The following is a 21651-nucleotide window of genomic DNA, read 5'->3' on the forward strand; positions in this document are numbered from 1 at the left end:
AATTTATGATGTTTTGCTGGGCTAAATTGGTCCTATAATTAATTCACTGAAAATACAACAATGAACGTATTTGTTTGTAACACAGTATTATTACCAACAGGTTGATTATACAGTGCTGTCGAATGCAGGTAGCAGCACTATCGCAAATTTTCATATACATTTCACGTAATAAATAAGATCTGAAAACTAAAGCTATCATAAATGAAGTATGTTATTCACCAGGGCCCCGTTTCATAAAATATGTAAGGATGGCAACTCTTGCTGGAATGGCAACTTCCAATAGCAACAGCCAATCAGGAAGCTGGATTCTTATCGTTACCATGACAATTGCCATTCCAGCAAGAGTTGCTATCATTTCAATCTTTTATGAAAAAGGGCCGTGGTTTAGTGTGTGGCTTCCAAAATTATAAATGACTTCTATCAGTGATGATAAGAATTTGGAGAGAATATATATTGACGTGTTTGCAATTAAATGAAGTCTTTGCGAAAAACAGTCGAAACTACACAACGTCACCTACGTCGGGTAAATACATTCTTACCAGTTTCTCAACGAATTCCCATGTCATATTTACTTCGAAGTACTACAAAGAAACAAACATATCGGAAACACGCGTGTGTCATTCATTTCATGGCAAAAATTGTTAGATTAACGGATATAGAACTGCTGTTGTATCATCAGAATGATATTACAATCTGGCGAGATGAATGAAGTTAAGGAATGTATCCTTCTCAATCGGTCATAGTCTTTTTTTGTAAACATTTTATCGAAGACAACAATACAGCAGTTTTCTTCTGATGTATATATTGTTTCTTGCATTGAAGGGGCTTGACATTATTCGAAAGTCAGCGTTAAAGCCCCCTCACAACTGAGCGAATGCAGGGGGACGAAGGGGGACGAATGGGAAAAACGCACGAAATGCGCGCGAATTCAACGATTTCAAATAAAATTGCCTTCAAATCATCCGATTATAAACTAAAGTCAAATATGATTAACGAACGGTAAGCGAAGGATAAATATGACATGCGAAGGATAGCGATTTTTCGGTTCACTTCTTTGAGTAAATTGCGACCGAAGGTGAGCGAAGGGTTGATATGAACCGATAACACGAACGAACAATGAGCAATGGTTTGATATGGCGTGCGATTGGAAACGAAGACAAAAGAATATACATCAGACGTTCTCGTACGTGTGTGTGCGCTCCTCGGGGAGTATAAAAGCGACCAGGTCAGTCCAGATTTCAGTGCGGCCAGAGAAATCATCTACGCAACATTTACATTTAAAGGACGTCAAAGATAAACAGTAAAATCAGCCGGAAGATTCCAGTATTTTTGGCACTGTAAACATTAATGTTTTTTTTTTTTCGCAAAAATTGTGCGAGTACGTGGAACACTGTAAAAACATCGGTGTTAGATTTAACACCATAGGTGTTAAATCTAACATCGATCAAACTTCAATAGAGGACCACACCCACAGGTGTAGAAAATGCACTGTGATGGTGTTGAAAAGTGTTCACCTGACACTTCGTGGTGTTAATTTAACACTGTACCTGGTGTTATTTTGACACTGTGCTGATGTTAATTCAAAAATGACACCACATGGTGTTGATTTGATATTTGTTGGTGTTAATATCAATGGTTTAACACCCGTCCAGCTTCAATAAGAGACCACACCAGCTGGTGTTACTGTGGTGTAAATTTATTTTCACATTTTTTCAAAAATCTAGCATCTTAATGTAAAATTCTTGATCGTCTTGTTTAAATTAAAAATCAACAAGAAGTGCAGTTACTAAGAAACTCTTCAAAAACAGTTTTATATTTGGAAATGACACCCGGAGGTGTTAGTTTAACACCATAAATGAGCACCGAAAATTTAACACCAGCTCGGTGTTCACTATTTAACACCGGACTTTTTGCAGTGAAGGTGATAGTCATCACGATGACGAGTTGGGTAGATATAAAAAGAGTTATTTCTTATGAACATAAGTGCGAAAATGTCAGGAAGCTCATCAATTGAAAATTTATACATAAAAATACCAACATTATAATGAAACAAATTTTTATATAGTTTGTATTTTTTGCAAGAGATTTTAAAAAGTACAGTTATGAATATCTTATGATAATCAGTGGCACATAAATCTGTAACGCTGGATGCATCTGGAAGGGATATAGGTTAGGGCGGTCCGCAGACTACAGTTATTTAGTTAACTTGCCCAACGCCTGGCAGCCCTGTCAGGTGCATTCAGTGTTACGGTATTTTTGTGTTATTGTATTGATTGATTGTTTTGAGCTTTGTAATTGATTATGTATTGCATGTTTTCTGCCAAATAAAATAATGATCATAATAATAATAATAATAATAATGAAATCAATCAATCAGTTTCAGATTTTTGCTTCTACACAAAAGATCATTCGTGTGAAATAAATATCCAATATTATTAATTATTCTTAAAGCACGTTTTTGAAGAAGAAAAAGGGTATCAAGCAAAAACTGAAATGAATTGCCCCAATTGCTATCATTTTAGCAAAAAAAAATAGATATTGAAACAGTAACAATGGAGGTGAGGTGATAACAAATCTGACGTACCCCTAAATTGACTCGACCTACCCCCTTTCCCCTATTGTATCATACCTACCACCTACATCGCACCAGATAAATTTGTAGTTACTGTCCACTATAGCCAACAGGATTATACTAAAAAGCCCATGTAGTTGCAGCATAGCGAGCCGGACAGAGGAGGCTTTCTGATGGCCACATGCTTGCCATCAATAGCTGCCACACAGTGGGGAAAATTCCACCGCTTGTAGAATCCACCTCCAGCAAGTTGTTTCCATCCATCAGGGGTTGAAGGGGCTGTCATGACTTCATCTGCATACTCGTCACATATGGCCTGACACACTTCCCTGGCCACTAAAGATAGGGCGTTTTCAGGCACCCTCCACCCATACTGCATGTCGGAGTACTTGGTGCCAGACACAAGATGACGGAGAGTAGCTGCCAAATTGAGACCTTCTTCCAGCGGCTCCCTGTACCAGGTGTGCTGCCTCCTGATTCTTCCTCTGACCCTCTCGAGGATTTCATCGTAGAGGTCAGGGGGCATGCAGAGAAATTTCTTGAAAGTCGAAGGGCCTTCTCTTCGGAGCTCAACCAACAGCTGGTCGTAGATTCCAAAAGCCCTTCTTCTGGCAGGGTTCAGCCACGTCCTTCTCCAGATACGACGTCGTCTGAAGCCTCGTCTCCATCTGAAGCGGCCTCTGATGAACTGGTGTAGGTTTAGCTGCTGATGTATGATATCATTCTGAGCCATTGCCAGCAAATACTGGACTCTGAGGCGGGCTGCATCTTCCATTTTTCTGAAGATAGGCCTACTTTGAAACTTTCAGGTGGAATGTTTATAAAAATATATGAGTTGCGTGGTGAGTGGCTGGTCACATAGAGCAGTTCAGCATTCGCCAATTTTTTCGTCAGGTCATTCGCTCGTATTCGTATCACTTCGCAATCCATAGTTTGTCATAGTATCTCTTAGACTTGCCTTCGTGTATGCATCGCCTTTCAAATTTTGTAAAAGTCAATCTTAGTTTCCCTTCGCATAGAAGATGGAAAGCGAAAATACGTTTGTCATAGTATTTTCGTTTCTATGCGCAAGTCATATTTAGTCATCGTGTTGCTTCGTTTAGAGTTCTTTCGAGATCGGTCCACCTTGGCAAAAGCGCGATGAGGGACTATGCGTGACAATAGCACACGAACGATAAACGAACGATTACCGCAGACTAAATAAGAGACGCGAATGACAGACGATTTTTCAATTCGTCGGGAAATTTTAAACATGTTCAAAAATCCCGTGCGAATTTGAATAATCGCAACTGTTAGTTCAGAAGGTGTACGAACCCAAACACGAAGGGTAAATATGACTTACTATCAATTACCATTGAAAACGATTTTTCCAAAAATGCCTTTCGCCAGCCATCGCAAGTCATATTTCAGGCAATTCGCTCAGGTGTGAGGGGGCCTTTACACACTACGTGGAATTTTTACAGACGTAAGACAACGTGGAAAATAATACCGCATGATGATAATGATAACTCCGTCATCATTAATCCCCCAATAATAAATGCAATTACGCGAATACACGCGAACATTAATAAAGAAATACTAGTATTGATAATGTTAGCTATAACGTCATACCTGGCACGATGCTGCTAAGGTGACAGCTGTTGAGAAGAAACCTTCCGGCATGGATACTTCGTTTACGCACAAGCGCGAAAGACATGGCATAGTACATATCCATCGGGCTAGGTTCATGTATGCGTCGTTTACGCACAAACGCGAAAGACATGGCATAGTAAATATCCATCGGGCTAGGTTATCTCCACACGCAGGTGATGAGGAATCTTCTTTAATATAGACCCGAGTAAATTTCAGATCAGTAATCTGCAGTGAAATGGAACAAACGTTGCTAATTTACTACTTTTGAAGTCCCAGATACTCCTATCCTGGCATACCGACGCCCCCACAACCTCAAGGATCTCATCGTCCGTGTTCTCCTTTACAGCATGGCACATTCAAATGTTCAGCCAGTAGGTGCATCATTTGTAACATACACATCCATGAGAGTGACTCTTTCACCAGCAACTCTACCGGCCTCTCTCACCACACGAAGGGAAACATCACTTGTACTACCACTAATGGTGTGTATCTCATCACTTGCAGAGTTTGTAGAATCCAGTATGTTGGGGAAACCAAGACAACACTCAAAAGACGCTTCTATGGACACAGATCTACTGTCAACACAGTCAAGCTCGACACTCCAGTGGGCCACCATTTCAATTTACCCGATCATTCCATCACTGATATGACTCTACAGGGCATTGAATCTTTAGGCACTCGTCCAGACACAGTCAGAACCAGCAGAGAGAAGCTCTGGATGAGACGACTTCACACCATCCAACCCCACGGCATCAACATCCAGGAGGGAAATGACTAACCACCCTATATTTATTTTATTATTATTATTACCATTGTTATTCTATTTTTCAATCTTTGAATTTCATTTTGTTCTTTCTTCGCGCTTTTTCCATTTGCAGACCTGTTTATTCCCAATTAATTCCTTCCATTCGTCCGAGTCTCTTTTACACAGCCTTTTTCCACCCACACATACACACACTTGGTTTTGTTGGTTTATACATACTCGTGCTTACTATGCCTTGCCTGCTTATCTACATACAATGTATACAATTTTCCCTCCCCCAGTTTTTCATATGTGTTTTATTTCATTTCTTTAACCATATCTTATCCATATCATTACTGTGTGTGTATATACACTTTGATATGTTTGATTACGTCCTTTTGCTGCCTCCTCCTGGTACACCTTTCAGGGTTCACTGTTTGCTCAGCCCCCCCCCCCCCCTTCCCCTTGCTGTTGCCTTTTTCACTCTTTCCCTTTCTTTATCCCTCTGGTGTTCCTTATCTTCTTTGATGTTGCCTACCTATTCATCCTTTTCCTTCATTGGTTGCCCCCTTGATCCTCTTGATCAGCACTGACCCTCCTCTGCCTTTTGTCCGTCCACCCTCCTGCTCTAATCCCCCTCTCTTCACCTGTTGGGCTCCTTGCCCATGACCTCCCACCCTCTCCATTGTTTTCTTTGTTCTGTGTACCTAGCCTGTCCCAGTTTGTTCCTGTTGTGTGAAGTCCTTATATGTGATTGCTTTCCCTGCTTGTTTGTCATTTTGCCTCTGACGAAGATTCTGCTAGGATCGAAAGCTCAGGCCCCTTTTGACTCCATTTTACTCCATTGGCTCGCCTTTATTGGATAAGCAGTTTTCAGCATTTTTTTTGCCACGCCTAATTTACTATTTGACAAACAAATAAAATGTCAATTAGATAACAACAACAACAACAACAACAACAGCAACAACAACAACAATATCCTCGATTTTGGAAGGTATTGGTCCAACATTATAACAACACAAAATAGTGTAGATTATGAAAATACAAAAGTCTAGAACTTGGCTTTAAACATGTTCACTAATCTATCGATGCGCATATTATACAATCAAGTGTCGTTACTAGTCTAGGTATTACAAGTGTGACACACCGTTTTGTCTACTCCACAGAATAGTACATACAAAAGAAGTACACGATGAGCAGAATACATCAGCCAACACTCTAAAAACACAAATGTTGAATTAGCATTTGAGAAGGGCCGAGGAGTGACAACATTTTCAAAGTGTCGGTTTTCCTGCTAGATTCAACATTTCAAATGTTATTTTAAAAGTTGGATGCAACACTTCAAAATGCTGTCACTCCTCGGCCCTTTTAAAATGTTGATTCAACATTTGCGTTTTTAGAGTGAAGTATCATTCTATAAGCGGTTGAATGCACTTGATGTAGGTTATATGTGTAAGAGTGACCCGGGGATTACTGAAAAAGTATCAAAGCAAATGGTTAAGTAGAAAAAAATTGAATTTATGATGTTTTGCTTGGCTAAATTGGTCCTATAAAAATACGACAATGAGCGTATTTGTTTGTAATACAGTATTATTACCAACAGTTTGATCATACAATGCTGTCGAATGCAGGTAGCAGCACTATGGCAAATTTTCATATATATTGCAAGTAATAGATAAAATCTCAAAACTAAAACTATTATAAATAAAATATATCATTCACCAGGGCCCTGTTTCATGAAAGATGTTAGGATGGCAACTCTTGTTGGAATGGCTAATTCCAATAGCAACAGCCAATCAGGAAGCTGGATTCTTGTCGTTACCATGACAATTGCCATTCCAACAAGAGTTGTTTTCATATCAACCTTTTATGAAATAGGGCCCTGGTTTAGTGTGTGGCTTCCATGATTATAAATGACTTCTATCAGTGATGATAAGAATTTGGAGAGAAAATATATTGACGTGTTTGCAATTAAATGAAGTCTTTGCAAAAACAGTCGAAACTAGACAACGTCACCTACGTCCGGTAAATAAATTCTTGCCAGTTTCTCAACGAATTCCCATGTCATATTTACTTCGAAATACTACAAAGAAACAAACATACCGGAACGCAAGTGTGTCATTCATTTCATAGCAAAAATGGTTAGATTAACGGATATAGAACTGCTGTTGTATCATCAGAATGATACTACAATTGGGCGAGATGAATGAAGTTAAGGAATTTATCCTTCTCAATTGGTCATAGTCTTTTTTTTTGTAAACATTTTATCGAGGACAACAATACAGCAGTTTTTTTTTCTTTCATTTCTTTTTATTAAACAACATCAAACAAAATTACAGAGATCAAAAACATGATTATACAAATAGGAATAAACAAGAAAAGAAAAAAAAAATAAGAAGCAGCATACAAAAACTAAGCATGTCAATTATGAGTTGCTAAACAATATACATTCTATCAAATAAAACAGTGTTATAACGAGGTTTTTAGGAACATATTTTTACCATTAACCTTTTGCTTCATCAGGTCCGTAGTCTATCAAGATACAAAAACAAACAATAAAAGGGGACCAACAAAATATGTGACACATCCGGGACTCCGGGTTCGACTACATAAACAAGTTAAAAATCCAGTCTCCATTTTGGAAAATGTAAAGCAAGCGTACCCTTTTTCTTTGACAAAATATACTCTGAATCCTTGTTAGTCTTAAGACAAGCTTTCAATCCCATGAACTCTGGGGTGGTACCCTGAAATTTACAAATATAAATACAATATTTTACGAGAAGAAAAACATAAGTTTAAAATGTATCGTCATATTTATACCAAAAATTTTTTTTCAAACTCTGAGACGATTCTATTTGTACCTTCTTTCTGATTAATAATACTGATAACCTCATTCCAAATTGACTTTACTTTCTCACAGTGAAGGAATAAATGAACAATCGTCTCTGGCGTCTTGTTACATAAAGAACAATTTGGCATATCTTTTCTTTTAATCTTAAACAAAAAATCATTCAACGCAATTGCTTTATGGAAAACTTTGAAATAAAAGGAGCGAAGCAGTGAATCAATAGTACACTATACAGCAGTTTTCTTCCAAAGCATGTATTGTTTCCTGCATTGAAGGGTTTGACATTATTCGAGAGCCACACTACGTGGAATTGTTACAGACTTAGGACAACGTGGAAAATATGAAATACCTTCCAACCGATGATACCGCATGACGATATGATAACTCCGTCCTCTTTAATCCTCCAATAATAGATAGAATTATGCATATAGCCTACACGCGAACATTAATAAACAATTACTATTACTCATAATGTTAGCTATATAGTCATACCTGGCACGATGCTGCTAAGGTGACAGCTGTTGAGAGGAAATCTTCCGGCATGAATACCTCCTTTACGCACAAACGCGAAAGACATGGCATAGTACATATCCATCGGGCTAGGTTACCTCCAAACGAAGGTTGTGCGGTATCTTCGTTAATAAAGAGCTCAGTTAATTCCAGATCAGTAATCTGCAGCAAAATGGAACAAACGTTGCTAATTTACTAACAGACAAAAAAGTGAAATGTCCATTAAACAACAGCAACAGCAACAACAACACCAGCAACAACAAATTCCTCGATTTTGGAAGGTATTGGTCCAACATTATAACAACACAAAATAGTGTAGACTATGAAAATAAAAAAGGCAAGAACTTGGTTTTAAACATGTTCACTAATTTATCTCAACGAATTCCCATGTCAAATTTACTTCGAAGTACTACAAAGAAACAAACATATCGGAAACGCGCGTGTGTCATTCATTTCATAGCAAAAATGGTTACATTAACGGATAGAGAACTGCTGTTGTATCACCAGAATGATACTACAATTGGGCGAGACGAATGAAGTTAAGGAATTCATCCTTCTCAATTAGTCATAGTCTTTTTTGTAAACATTTTATCGAGGACAACAATAAAGCAGTTTTCTTCCGATGTATGTAATGTTTTCTGCATTGAAGGGTTTGACATTATTCGAAAGCCAGCGTTACACACTACGTAGAATTGTTACACACTTAGGAAAACGTGGAAAAAATGAAATACCTTCCAACCGATAATACCGCATGACGATATGATAACTCCGTCCTCTTTAATCCCCCAATAATGAATAAAATTATGCGAATACACGTGAACATTTATAAACAAATACTAGTATTAATAATGTTAGCTATACAAGGCATTTTCACATCAGCCCGATAAAAATCCAAGCTCGAAATATTTTCCGCTATTGCGAATTAGAGCGCTATTTCATTTCTTATTCACATCAGCCCGAAGAGGGGGTAGCCCGAATAGTTCAAAATTTTAAAATAGCTAATTCGACAGCTGAGTATGTGCAAACAGCATCAGTAATGTGTGTGCCCTCTCAAAAATTCCTCATGATTCGCTATCGGGAAAATTTCGCAAGTCAGAAAATAGCGCGCTATTTCGAAACATCTGGCTGATGTGAAAACGCCTATTGACATACCTGGCACGATGCTGCTAAGGTGACAGCTGTTGAGACGAAACCATCCGGCATGATTGCATTGTTCACGCACAAGCGCCGAAGACATGGCATAGTACATATCCATCGGGCTAGGTTACATCCACACGAAGGTGATGAGGAATCTTCGTTAACAAAGACCCGAAATAATTCCAGATCAGTAATCTGCAGCGAAATGGAACAAACGTTGCTAATTTACTAATAGACAAACAAGTAAAATGTCCATTAAACAATTACAACAGCACCAGCAACAACGAATTCCTTAATTTTGGAAGGTATTGGTCCAACAGTATAACAACACAAAATAGTGCAGACTATGAAAATACAAAAGTCTAGAACTTAGTTTTATGTTCACTAATGTATCGATGCGCATATTATACAATCAAGTGTCGTTACTAGTCTAGGTATTACAAGTGTGACACACTGTTTCGTCTACTCCACAGAATAGTACATACAGAAGAAGTACAAGATGAGCAGAATATATCAGCCAAGTATCATTCTATAAGTGGTTGAATGCATTTGATGTAGGTTATTTGTGTAAGAGTGACCCGGGGATCACTGAAAATGATATCAAAGCAAATGGTTAAGTAGAAAAAGAAATTCTGAATTCATGATGTTTCGTTTGGCTAAATTGGTCCTATAAATAATTGATTGAAATTACGACAATGAGGGTATTTGTTTGTAACACAGTATTATTCCTAACACGTTGATCATACAGTGCTATCGAATGCAAGTAGCAGCACTATCGCAAATTTTCATATATATTTCACGTAATAAATAGAATCTCAAAACTAAAACTATTATAAATGAAATATGTCATTCGCCAGGTTAGTGTGTGGCTTCCATGATTATAAATGAATTCTATCAGTAATGAGGATAAATTTGAGAGAAAAGAAACATGGGGAAAATAGTGAAATTTTAAGCGTTTTATCTTGACTTTTTGACCTTTGACCTGAAACTCCGCCCACGCATAACTAATGATATCTTCGAAGTTCCATTAGGATAATTCATATACATGTATATATATAAATATATATATATATTTTTTTTTTTTTTTTTTCGTTACGCCGTCTACTTAAGTGGCTACGGACGGAAGGGCGGATGGACAACCCGAGAACATAATGCCTCCGGTGACACTTCGTGGCGGACGCATAAAAACAGAATGTTAACTACAATAGCAACAACAATGAAGGGATAATCAGATTAAGCTCAAATTGAGCACCTTCTATGAACACATTCTGTCAATGATTTATGCCAACTTTCAGAGCAGTAGCATTATCCATTTTAAAAGTTGTTAAAATTTAAAGTGATTAATGTGCAAAGTATTTTCAAGAAATGAAAAGGGTACTTTAAGACATACCTGATCACTCTCCACTACAATCAAAGAGAGAGAGAGAGAGAGAGAGAGAGAGAGATTGCCGAAAATGGTTTCTCACTTCGGAATAATAAAGAAGAAAAATAGCTCTTTCAGCAAACATAAAAAAGTAAAAATTGTCTTGGTTACCATGTTTCACTTTTTGTCCGAGTCCTCACGTGAAATCAACACTCTAAAAACAAATTGGTTGGAATAACCAATATATTGGTTAAATTTAACCAATCTCGTTGGTAGATATGTGTCCAACCAATCTCTTGGTTACAGTAACTAATCTCGTTTGGTTCAAATATCAACCAATCTACATTGGTTGCACATTTAACCAACATGGATTGGTTAGTTTAGCCATAGATTGGTTAATCTAGTATGGGCTATATATATGACGTAACCAATCCACATTGGTTGAAGAGACCAGTGATATTGGTTGGGATCTAACCACATTTCATGAATACGAGTGATGATTGTCACACGTCATATTTACGGCTAATTTCATATCGTACACTTTTAGCTAGACTCTAGTGCACAACCAACGATGACGTAATGTTGGCCTATTGAATATAAATGACCTATCCTACACACCCTAGCACACTAGAATCTATGTCTATGTCCTATTTCTAACTACAATCGCAATGCAACCCATGGTTTATATACCAACGAAAAATTGAAATGATTGAAGGCATGGTTACTGAACTATATTCCATTCTTATCAGGCCAGCTGAAATATGAAATATTTCCTGAAACAGAAGTTGAAATTTGAATTATGAATATCACAATAAAGTATACAATTTTTCTACACATTTTAAGATCGAAGTCAATATGAATATCTTATAGATTAATGTATTTGCTTTTTGCCAATAGTTTTTGCATATCAGATCATCTCTCATGAATATTCAAGATCGATATAGAAGAAAAACGTATGTCGACTTTTGACGATTTTATGGCTTCTTAAAGACGTCTTTGTGACCAAAACACACATATTTAGACAAGCAAAATGTATGTCGTATGGAAACATGAAAGTTGAAAAAACTATAGGCTTTGATATTCGATGTTTAAGTTATTTTGTACATACATACTCTCTAAATGAAAATGCAATATTGATATAATAAAAAAAAAACCCGACAACAATCAAGCTCCACCTGGAATCACATTTTGTTATTTTTACATGGTCTCGTAATGGAGATGCATGATCGATATAAGAACCAACAGAAATTATGTTCAAACTGAAAAAAAAAACGCCTTTTATTCCCGCACACAAATGCGCGCGCGTGCACACACACACACACACACACACACACATACACAAGTTCATTTTATTCATTTCATTTCAGTTTCGGCCAGTAATTGTATTTTGTCAATGCAATCATGCGTAATATGTAACTAATGCATTGTCTCATTATCGATCTGCACTAAATTATCGCATGAATGAATTAAGTTCCAATTAAGTTGATATGTTTAACCATTCTTTAATAGTAGCGTCTTATTTTCACAACTTTTTTACAATTTTCTGTAAGAAAATCGAAGTAGGTCAAGTATGAAATATCTTTTGATATCGCGCTCGTATAGGTTATTCAGGAATGGCCGACCGCGTGGGTCCAGTCAGATGACCCACTTCCTCACTTCCCGCGAGACAAAGTTTTATACAAAACGTACTGATAGTGTTGTTGTTGGTTTTTTTACTGTGAGATGCATAAACCGGCCTTATGGTTAAACTATTTAAAACAAACTCTGCAAAACAACAGAAAATGTCGCTTACAACAAAAAAAATAAATAATAAAGAAATATGATAACTGCATGACTGTGAGCGCGGCAACCAATGTGGATTGGTTACAGGCCCTAGCTAGCCTAACCGATTACATTGGTTACTGGTTGACCAACGAATTGGTTAGTTTATAACCAATATAATGGCTGAAACAACCAATATAGCATAACCAATTACATTGGTTACTGGTTGACCAACGAATTGGTTAGTTTATAACCAATATAATGGCTGAAACAACCAACATCGGGTTAACCAATGAGATTGGTTGATTTTTTAACCAATCTGTTTTTAGGGTGAAGGGGTGCGACTTTTTGTTGGTTTTGTGATGCACGGTCACATGTACATTCTCTTACTTCATTCGCTTCTTCCCTTAATCATATTCTTTGTTTTCCTCTGTATTCAGTGTTCCGATGTGCTATCTCTTGACAACTGTCTCTCCGCTTAAAAGAACTTCTCATCCTTTTAAAAAAATAATCATACAACTTGTGAACTTGTGAACGTGTGGAATAGATTTACGTAAGAATGTTTCAATTCATGCACGCCACTGTACTGCTTATACATGTACTACTGACATTTAACTCTTAACATTTATGTCATTACATGGACACTAAAGGTATGGAAATCGTTATTGGATCTTACCTGACAATTTGGAGCTTCTGCAACGAGGGTTGAAATTTGGCATGTTGATTTGTGTATTTCTACACTTCGCAGCACATCGCTGGAAGAAAGCCCTCCTGCCACTCCACGTGATACAGTTCTTATGCATCCCTCATGCTCGATCAATAACGATTTCTGTCGGAAACGGGCATTTATTATTTATAGTAGTTTACGGTAGAAATTCCGGCAGCGAGGCGTTATCGTATAATGATACAATTGCATTGCAGGTGGGGAAAATAGATAAAAAAAGACGTGATACATTCAATATATTATATTGGTGTTTGCACAAATAGACTGAGGTGAAGGGACTAAAAACTAAATGTGTATTCACTTTCTTTGAACTAGAGGTGAGGTTTGGTGGTTTAATCATGGACCTACTACAAATGGACTATGCGCTGAGGTGTTTTTTGATCCTACCAGAATCGGCCCCATCTAATTTATCATGTCCATCTTGATGAGCACATTCAGATGGTTAGCTCTTTATGTGCCGTGCTCGCACGCCCGACTCAGTTCGCATATTCTGCTAAAACGCACAGACCCGTGTGTGCAAAAAATTACGTCTCTTCAATGTAATGTATCTTTTGGTTATTTGAAAGAAAAGCATGCATAGATTTGTCTTACCATTTGAATCAAAGAAAAGTTTGGCATTGTCTCAACAACTTTACACAGTACATGTCCAGGGTAACAAAAATCTATAAAATCGAGGTAGATTTGAAAAACAAAACGTTTTCCCCCAAACATGAATACGTTGATGTCTCAGAAAAATGTTTATTACCTATGGCACACAGGGGATTTCCACAATGGCACAAAAAGTGTTAGACAGTGGCAACAGTGCAACACTTGAATATAATGGAACATCCCTGACCCCATCACTAACTCTTACCAAAGATACTGAAATAAATGAGAAAAACAATTCAATATCAAAAATGCAGTTTAGCAAAAACTGAATAGCTGCAGATATTGAGTATGAATTTCTCTACAAACTCCATTTTTGGAAGATGAAAGCTTTTCTCATGGAATATATTTGAAGGGACTATGTGACCCTGCATCTCAAAACCAACAAAAAGTAGCCAGACAAGGATTTTTAGTTAAGAGCATATCCTAAAAAAAAGCAGACGTTAGGCTTTAAAATGATGTATAACTCAACTCAAATGGATTCCCCTAACCTATCTAAATATTGGAAAGAAAGCACAACTCAGGAAAAGTGTGGACTGAGAAAAGAGGCTCTGAAGCACAGGGTCTAGTCAAGCGCTTATTCTTTACCAAGCCGTGCTGGCTGTGGGATGAATGGGACAGTAAAAAAAAAAAAAATGTAAACCACTGGGTACCGTTGCATAAAACTTTTTTAGCAACCTTAGAAAATTCAGGTTGGGATTTGCCCAACCTGAATTTTTTAAGGTTGCTAATCTAAGAATGTAAAATCCGTTGCATAAAAACTCTGGTTGGGAGCTTCCAACCGGAATTTTGTGATTTCAACCGGAAAAAAATCCGGTTGGAGTTTTATGCAACGGGCCCCTGGAGTACCACTGGCGATTGTGCAATCGTGCATCACCAGAGACTTACGAAGCATTTCCCTCATTTCGGTTTTATTTAGTCTAGGCGCCTTTTCAGACTCAAATGCCCTAGAGAGAAAAAAAAAAACAACAACGATGATGAGAAGCAGAAAAAACTTAAAAATAAGGACAAATTTCGTGTCACAGAGTTAGTGTTTACCGAAGCAGATGTTTGTAGACACGCAAGTATGGTTGCTTAATAGCAAGACATGCTTGTCGTCTACCTTGTCCATTACTGTCCGTGTTTACTTTAAAACAATGTACGAAAATAGGAAACAGTACATTAATAATCATAATGAAACTGCTTTTCACACGTAAAGTACTCCCATTTTGCCAACAACGTTACCTGCATGGGCGATGGTTTTCCAATGCACTTCAATTGCGTAGTATGGTGATGATGCTGTATGCTATGTCAAGCATACCTGTATTCAATTGACCCGATTTCAGCCTTACAGCTGCCTTATATCCTACCTCTGATTTTGTCATTATTGGGGTTGGGGGGGGGGGGGGATTGAGGTCTAGAGGAATTACCCCTGACCCTTGCCCTCACCCTCACCCTAATCCTAATCCTGAACTTAATCCAAACCCTTACCCAAACTCTAATCCTAAACCTAACGCTAACTTTAATCTTTACACTATCCTTATCACTAACCAGTGTTTTGCCAGGGGGTAATATTTGCCCGGAGGGGGGGGGGGGGGGGTGATTACCCTAATACGATTATTGGGATATGATGATGCATTTTCACCGAGCTAAAATTCTAATATCGCTTGGTGTCAAGAGCCAGCTTGGAGGTGAACCGTAATGTATTATTTGTCAGGACTGGTCTTAGTCACTACGAAAAGCTCACTATTGGAGTCACTCAGTCCCATACACACTTTCGGGATCCATTGAAGTGTACATCGCCAAACGAGACGGCTCAGACCTTCAACCACGACGGGTCGTATGGTGAAACATAGAGCGGACAAGTGAGAGGTTCAGAACTGAGATATCGAAAGGAATATGAACCTACATGTATGTCGTCAATATCTTTTCACTCATTCTCATCAGTTTGAGAGCGCGAGTACCTAAAGGCCGTGTCACACCTTTCCGGGCAAGCCTTGCGTGCGACTTGCAAAGAACAATTTTTACTACCCGGAGGTCCCCGGAATGAGCCGCACATGACAGTACCTAGCACGTATCTCACCTTTGTACCCGCAACCATGATTAGGCCCTGTCACACCTTTCCGGGCAAGCTATGCATTCTGTTTCGTGTAGGGATTTTCCAGCATACCGGGAATTTCTGAGGGCGAACAAGGATTTGTGCGAGTCATACGTCATAACCTCTAGTAGTCTCCTCATTCAGCAGTTCCAACTCCAAAACATTAAAAATTCATAACTTTTGCTTCTATTGTCCGATTTTCCTCAAACTTTCACTGATGTGTTCTACTAATGTTGCTGCTTTTACGCAATCGGGCTTGTGTTTCCTTTAAGAATGCAATCTCGATTCCGCGCAAATCATTCCACTGTGACCGCAATTATAAAGGTATCTGACGAATGGCTTTTGGCCATGGATGAAGATGAATACACCGGCGCAATTTTCTTCAAGCTTCAGAAAGCGTTTGACACTGTCGATCACAAAGTAATGATAAACAAATTGTCTAGGATCGGCATAAATGGTGTTACACTTTAATGGTTCATACCCCAATCACACTAATTCGGAATCAGCACGAATCAAACAGAACCAGCCGGAATTAAGGATTTTCAAAATTCGTGCCACATTCGTGAGAAAAATTCAAATTCTAACAACTTGGTAGGGAATGCTGTTCGAATACTTGGAAAGCACTTCGAACCCTTTTTGAATCATTCTTGCACATTCCGAATAAAGTAGCTCTCGAATGCTGCTCAAATGTACTTGGAACGCTGTAGGAATATTCAAAAAGCTGTTTGAATGTGGTTAGAATTTTTAGAAAGCACTTCGAATGCCATACGACCACAGTTGGATTACTGCCCGAAGTCTGATGGTCAGAATGCAGTACAAACTCGTCATGCGGTCAGAACGTTCCCGGAATGGCTACCATATAATTATACTTTGAATGTTCACGAATTCAAACAGAATGCAGCCCGAAGAATTAGAATACACTTAGAACGTACTTGGAATGCGACACGAATGTCCCGTGTGTGTCAAGAATGCCGCAGGAATGGTCTCCGAGAGCGTATTAATGGTCATTGTCACCAGTCTTAACCCGATCATCCTTGAACCATGTTGCTTTGCTACAGATTGCTGTCCTCCAGCAGGACATCCTTGAAAGAGAGTGTCATGATTACCCTCTGGGCAATTACCCAAGACCCTTCCCGTGACCCCAACCCTAGGCCTACTCCTACAGCTGTAATCCTGAACCTAATCCTAACCCTAACCCAAACTCTAGCTCCAAACATAACCCTAACACTTATCTTTACTCTAGCCTTTTCATTAACCAGTATTTAACTGGGGGTAATTGAATGAGCATTAATTTTGATCATCTGAGATATTTTGGCAGTTCCGATTCTTCCTCAGATGAGGTCAGATTGTTTCAAATGTTGTTAGAATGCGGTGGGAATATTGAGAATGCCATAGAAATATTTAGAATGCAATCATAGTCCAATTAGAATCCCCTTCGAATGCAGATCGATATTTCTCCACTTCGAATGCTCCTCGGCTCCAGAGCCCCAGGGCTCTCTTCTTGGCCCTCTACTGTTTTGTGTTTTCATTAACTACCTGCCTCGCATTTTCTAATCATGTCGTGTTAATCTTTATGCGGATGATACAGTTATTTACCACTCCAGTAAAGATGTTAAAGTTCTGGAGTCCATTTCTACAAAGAAACGCTTTGGATAAATGGATGTCACAGAAAAAAAAAATATTCGTCAACTATTCAAAGACCGTCAGTATTTTTTTTTTTTGACGAGATTTATGCTGTCAAAGTGTAATACACTAGATGTAAAAGTAAAAAGCAAAACAAAAACAAAACAAACAACAAAAAACAACAACAACAACACCAAATTCGAAATGTTAAAACGACAAAATATCCAAGAATGTATTTGAATGAAATTTTCACATAGATGAATTGTACCATAAAACCAGTATCTTCTTGTTCTTCTTGTAGCGTAATATAGCATAATGGGCCTGATTGTTACCGTTTGTTGACTATTCCTAGTCACCTGCGGTGAACCACGAGGGGTCAGCATCATTCGCCTGTTTTCTTGTGTGGGTGGGTGTGTGTGTTTGTGTGTGTGTGGGGGGGGGGGGGACCACTTCACTGGGTTGGCACCCTGCTCTTTGCAATTAATAAAGTGGGATCTTTTGCGTGCGTGAGTCATGGGTAAAGGCCGTGTTGCACCTTTCCGGGTATGCCTTGCTTGCGACATGCGAATAACAATTGTTACTACCCGGAGGTCCCAGCAGATGACCCGCACATAACAGAACCTAGCACGTATCTCACATGTAGTCGCCCGGAGGTGCGCACGCAAATCTTTTTTACCCGCAACCATGTTTAGGCCCTGTCACACCTTTCGGGCAAGCTACACGGGCTTGTTGCGTGTGGGGATTTTCCAGCATACCGCACAATTTCTGAGGGTGGACAAGGATTTGGGCGAGTCAGTGCATGTGTCTTACTTGCTGGACGCGTTCTACTTAAGTTCTGCTTGCGGGTATATACTATGTGACCTTTGTGCCAGGCGCGTGGGGACTGACAACTCTGTGAAGGAATTCTGCTGAAGGAATGACAGAAGTCCCACAGAACGTCATTATCTTGGCCGCATACGGGGACTGCGAAGTACCTGCGTGGGAGTTGCCTGCGAGGTGCCGCCGCTAATGGCCTCCTACTGGCGTTCTGCGTGGACCTCTGCGGGCAATTCCCGCGACTCACCCGGAAAAAAGGTTTTGGTCACGCTCAAAACTTGGCTGCGAATAAATGCGAGCGCACCTCCGGCAAACTATGGGCGAGATACGCGCTAGGTACTGTCAGGTGCAGACCAACTGCGGAGAGCTCCGGGTAGCGACTTTGTTTCCCCCCCCCCCAAGTCAACCCGGATAACTGCACCAGATACGGTATGACAAGGCCTTGAGCATGCTCAAAACTTGCTCCGGGTGAGTCGTGGGGGTTCACTCGCAGAGGTACGCGCAGAACACCAGAAGGAGACCCTTACCAGCAGCACCTCGCAGGCAACTCCATCGCAGGTATTTCGGAGTACCCGTAAGTCGTTCGTAATGGAAAACTGATCTGTTTCAAAGCTCTCACGCAGGTCACCCGGAATACACGCAAGTAGAAGGTAAGTAACACGCGTAATGCAGGTAAGACACAAGCGCGAAACTCGCAAACATTCTTGTCCGCCCGCGGAAAATTCTCCTGCGTGCTGGAAAATCCCTACTGTTACAAGTAGCTTGCCCGGAAAAGGTGTGACACGGCCTTTTCTCTCACACACGGGTCCTCCATTTGATGTCATATCCGGGGGACAGAGTGTTTTGCCTCTTTTTTTGAGAGGGCGGAATGCAGCTTACATTGATCAGTGAGACTTGGAAATCGAATCTGGTTCCCTTGCATCTCTGGATCTGAAGGCTGAGGCACTACCGACTATTAAGCCATATCACCGATCCTGTGGAAGAACAGTCGTATTTGGCAAATATGACTGAACGGGCAATCCCCCGCTTTCTTCATATACTGTATATGCATTTTTCTTGTAAATTGTCTATAGTTCACCTGAAGATAAAAATAAAAAACAATAACAACAATTGCACATGCATTAAAGTAGTTTTAGAGATCTCAAAGCGCCGTTTCGTTTCAAAGTTGGCTGTCGGTGATGTCCAATGAGATCAAAGCAAGAAAGTATCTTTTAAGCGTTATTGTGACGCTTTTCACAGAAATTGAATTACTAAACGAAACATGAGGCAAATCTCTCGTTTGAAGAAGCCACACCCCTGTAGACAATGCCAGTGTATATCTTGGCAATCAAGGACTTAAAAATCAAAGATATAAAACACCTGTTCCTTGACCCTGGCCTAATCTAAGCATCAGTCACCGCCACGGGGGGGGGGGGGGGGGGGGGGCACCCGCGAGAGGAGGAGATTGTTTTGGTTTTGGCATGGGCTATGTAGCTCCATGGTGCGTGTGTGTGTCGACAAACTTCTACGATGCTCTCCTTCTTATTCCTGTATTTTCGTTATTTATGGGTCACATTTTTTCGTTCGGAATTCAAAACGGATGACTATAGAATTTCTCAATAGAATATAAAATCTAAAACTTTAGAAAGAATAGAGAAAATTGAGTGCACTTTGAATGGTCTGCCACAGGCAGATATCCTTATCATGCTTTTACGTAATAATGACAGCTGTTGCAGTCATTAAACCCTGGCTTGGCCTCCAGGTTTGCCACGCCTGAGTAGAAAGTTATTTTGCAGTGGGCAAATACATCTACTCCCACTTCTCAAACAAGGAATCGTTAGGGGGGGTATAGCACCCCATCAGCTTCGTTTGGTGATGGGGTCTCGCCTCAAACGGGGGTTTGACGGCATGAGATGTATGTCCATGGGTGGTAGGTCCATGGTTTGACATTACTAGCAAAACAATGCTTCGTGTATGACTGCAGGTTCTTTTGAACTAACGTTTTACTCACTGTATTTGAATAGCATATTCATAATCAAACCTAATGTCTTATATTGTAGAAGCTCGTCAGTTCTAACTTTCTGCTGTTTGACTGACTTTACTACAGTATATTAAAATATTTATCCATTGTCTGAAATGAATCCTTTCAAATTCGGTGCCATGTGCTGGTGCAGCGTTGGTGCTACCTTCCAATCAACTGCCTTTTATCGAAATCCAGTATCGAATGAAAATACTAGTAGCACAAGTGTTGCCAATAATGAGTACCAGCCCCCAACATTACGAGTATTGACTTCACATCGCAGCAAATCGAACGAAAAAAAAAATGTGCTTGCTTCACGTCAAATATGAAAGACGCATAAATGACATGGGCGTCACCAGGGGGGGGGGGGGGGTGCGTTGGGTGCGAACGCACCCCCCTTCAGACCCTTAAAAAAAAAAAAAAAAAAAAAAAAAAAAACCTCAGTCTGGGAGCGACCTCAACGCCGGACCCTGAATAATTATTATTTTTTATTTATTTATTTATTTTTTGAAATTTTGCATCGGGGACAAAAAAAAAATCGTAGGCAAAAACAATTCGCACCCCTGGTTCTGGCAGCACTGATTTTATGCACATCTACTATATACAAGACTCGCAGTGTATTCTACACAGTGTTTACTATTTAGATAGATTTTGGACATCCTTCCCATGCTTGGTCACTTCTACGCCACCTCGCTGGTCTGATACCTCCCCCAGTCATGAACATAAACCGACGACACCCTTGACTACCAGTGGCGTATCCAGGGGGAGGGGCGCACCGGGCGTCCCCCCCCCCGCCCCCTCTTCATTTCCAAAGCGAAAAAGTATCATGCTACAAACGGCAGTTTTTGGACTGTAAAATGTCAAAATTTTCAAGCTCGCTAGCTCCGCTCGCTTGCATTTAGTCGTAATGCCATTCTCCTGAAGTTGCTGCCAGTAATTGCCAGCAGCTCCACCCGGTGCGCCCCCCCCCCCTTACTTTAAAAAAATATATATAATAGCTACAAACGGCAGTTTTTGGACTGTAAAATGTCAAAATTTTCAAGGTCGCTCGCTCCGCTCGCTCGCATCTAAATTCTCCTGATATTATTGCTGCCAGTAATTGCCAGCAGTTGCGCCCAGTGCGCCCCCCTTAATTTCCAAAGCGAAAGAATATAGCTACAAACGGCAGTTTTTCTACTGTAAAATGTCAAAATTTTCAAGTT

The 21651-nt window shown here is 39.6% G+C and overlaps 1 protein-coding gene across 1 annotated transcript in view; it reads right to left on the reverse strand.

Moving 5' to 3' along the window:
* Nucleotides 1–860: 860 nt before the first annotated feature.
* LOC139708544 (NACHT, LRR and PYD domains-containing protein 3-like) overlaps nucleotides 861–21651 on the reverse strand; it is a 35745-nt gene continuing 14954 nt past the window's right edge. Inside the window, exons 2-3 of the mRNA XM_071620486.1 lie at nucleotides 13242–13394; nucleotides 861–866 (exon numbers count right to left, since the gene is read on the reverse strand). Coding sequence (XP_071476587.1) covers nucleotides 861–866; nucleotides 13242–13394 — 159 coding nt within the window. The remainder of the gene's footprint in view (nucleotides 867–13241; nucleotides 13395–21651) is intronic.

This window comes from Diadema antillarum, unplaced genomic scaffold (assembly GCF_040938485.1).
Source record: "Diadema antillarum isolate AM-2024a unplaced genomic scaffold, OU_Dant_1.0 seq00001348_RagTag, whole genome shotgun sequence".
In the NCBI taxonomy this organism is placed as follows: Eukaryota; Metazoa; Echinodermata; class Echinoidea; order Diadematoida; family Diadematidae; genus Diadema; species Diadema antillarum.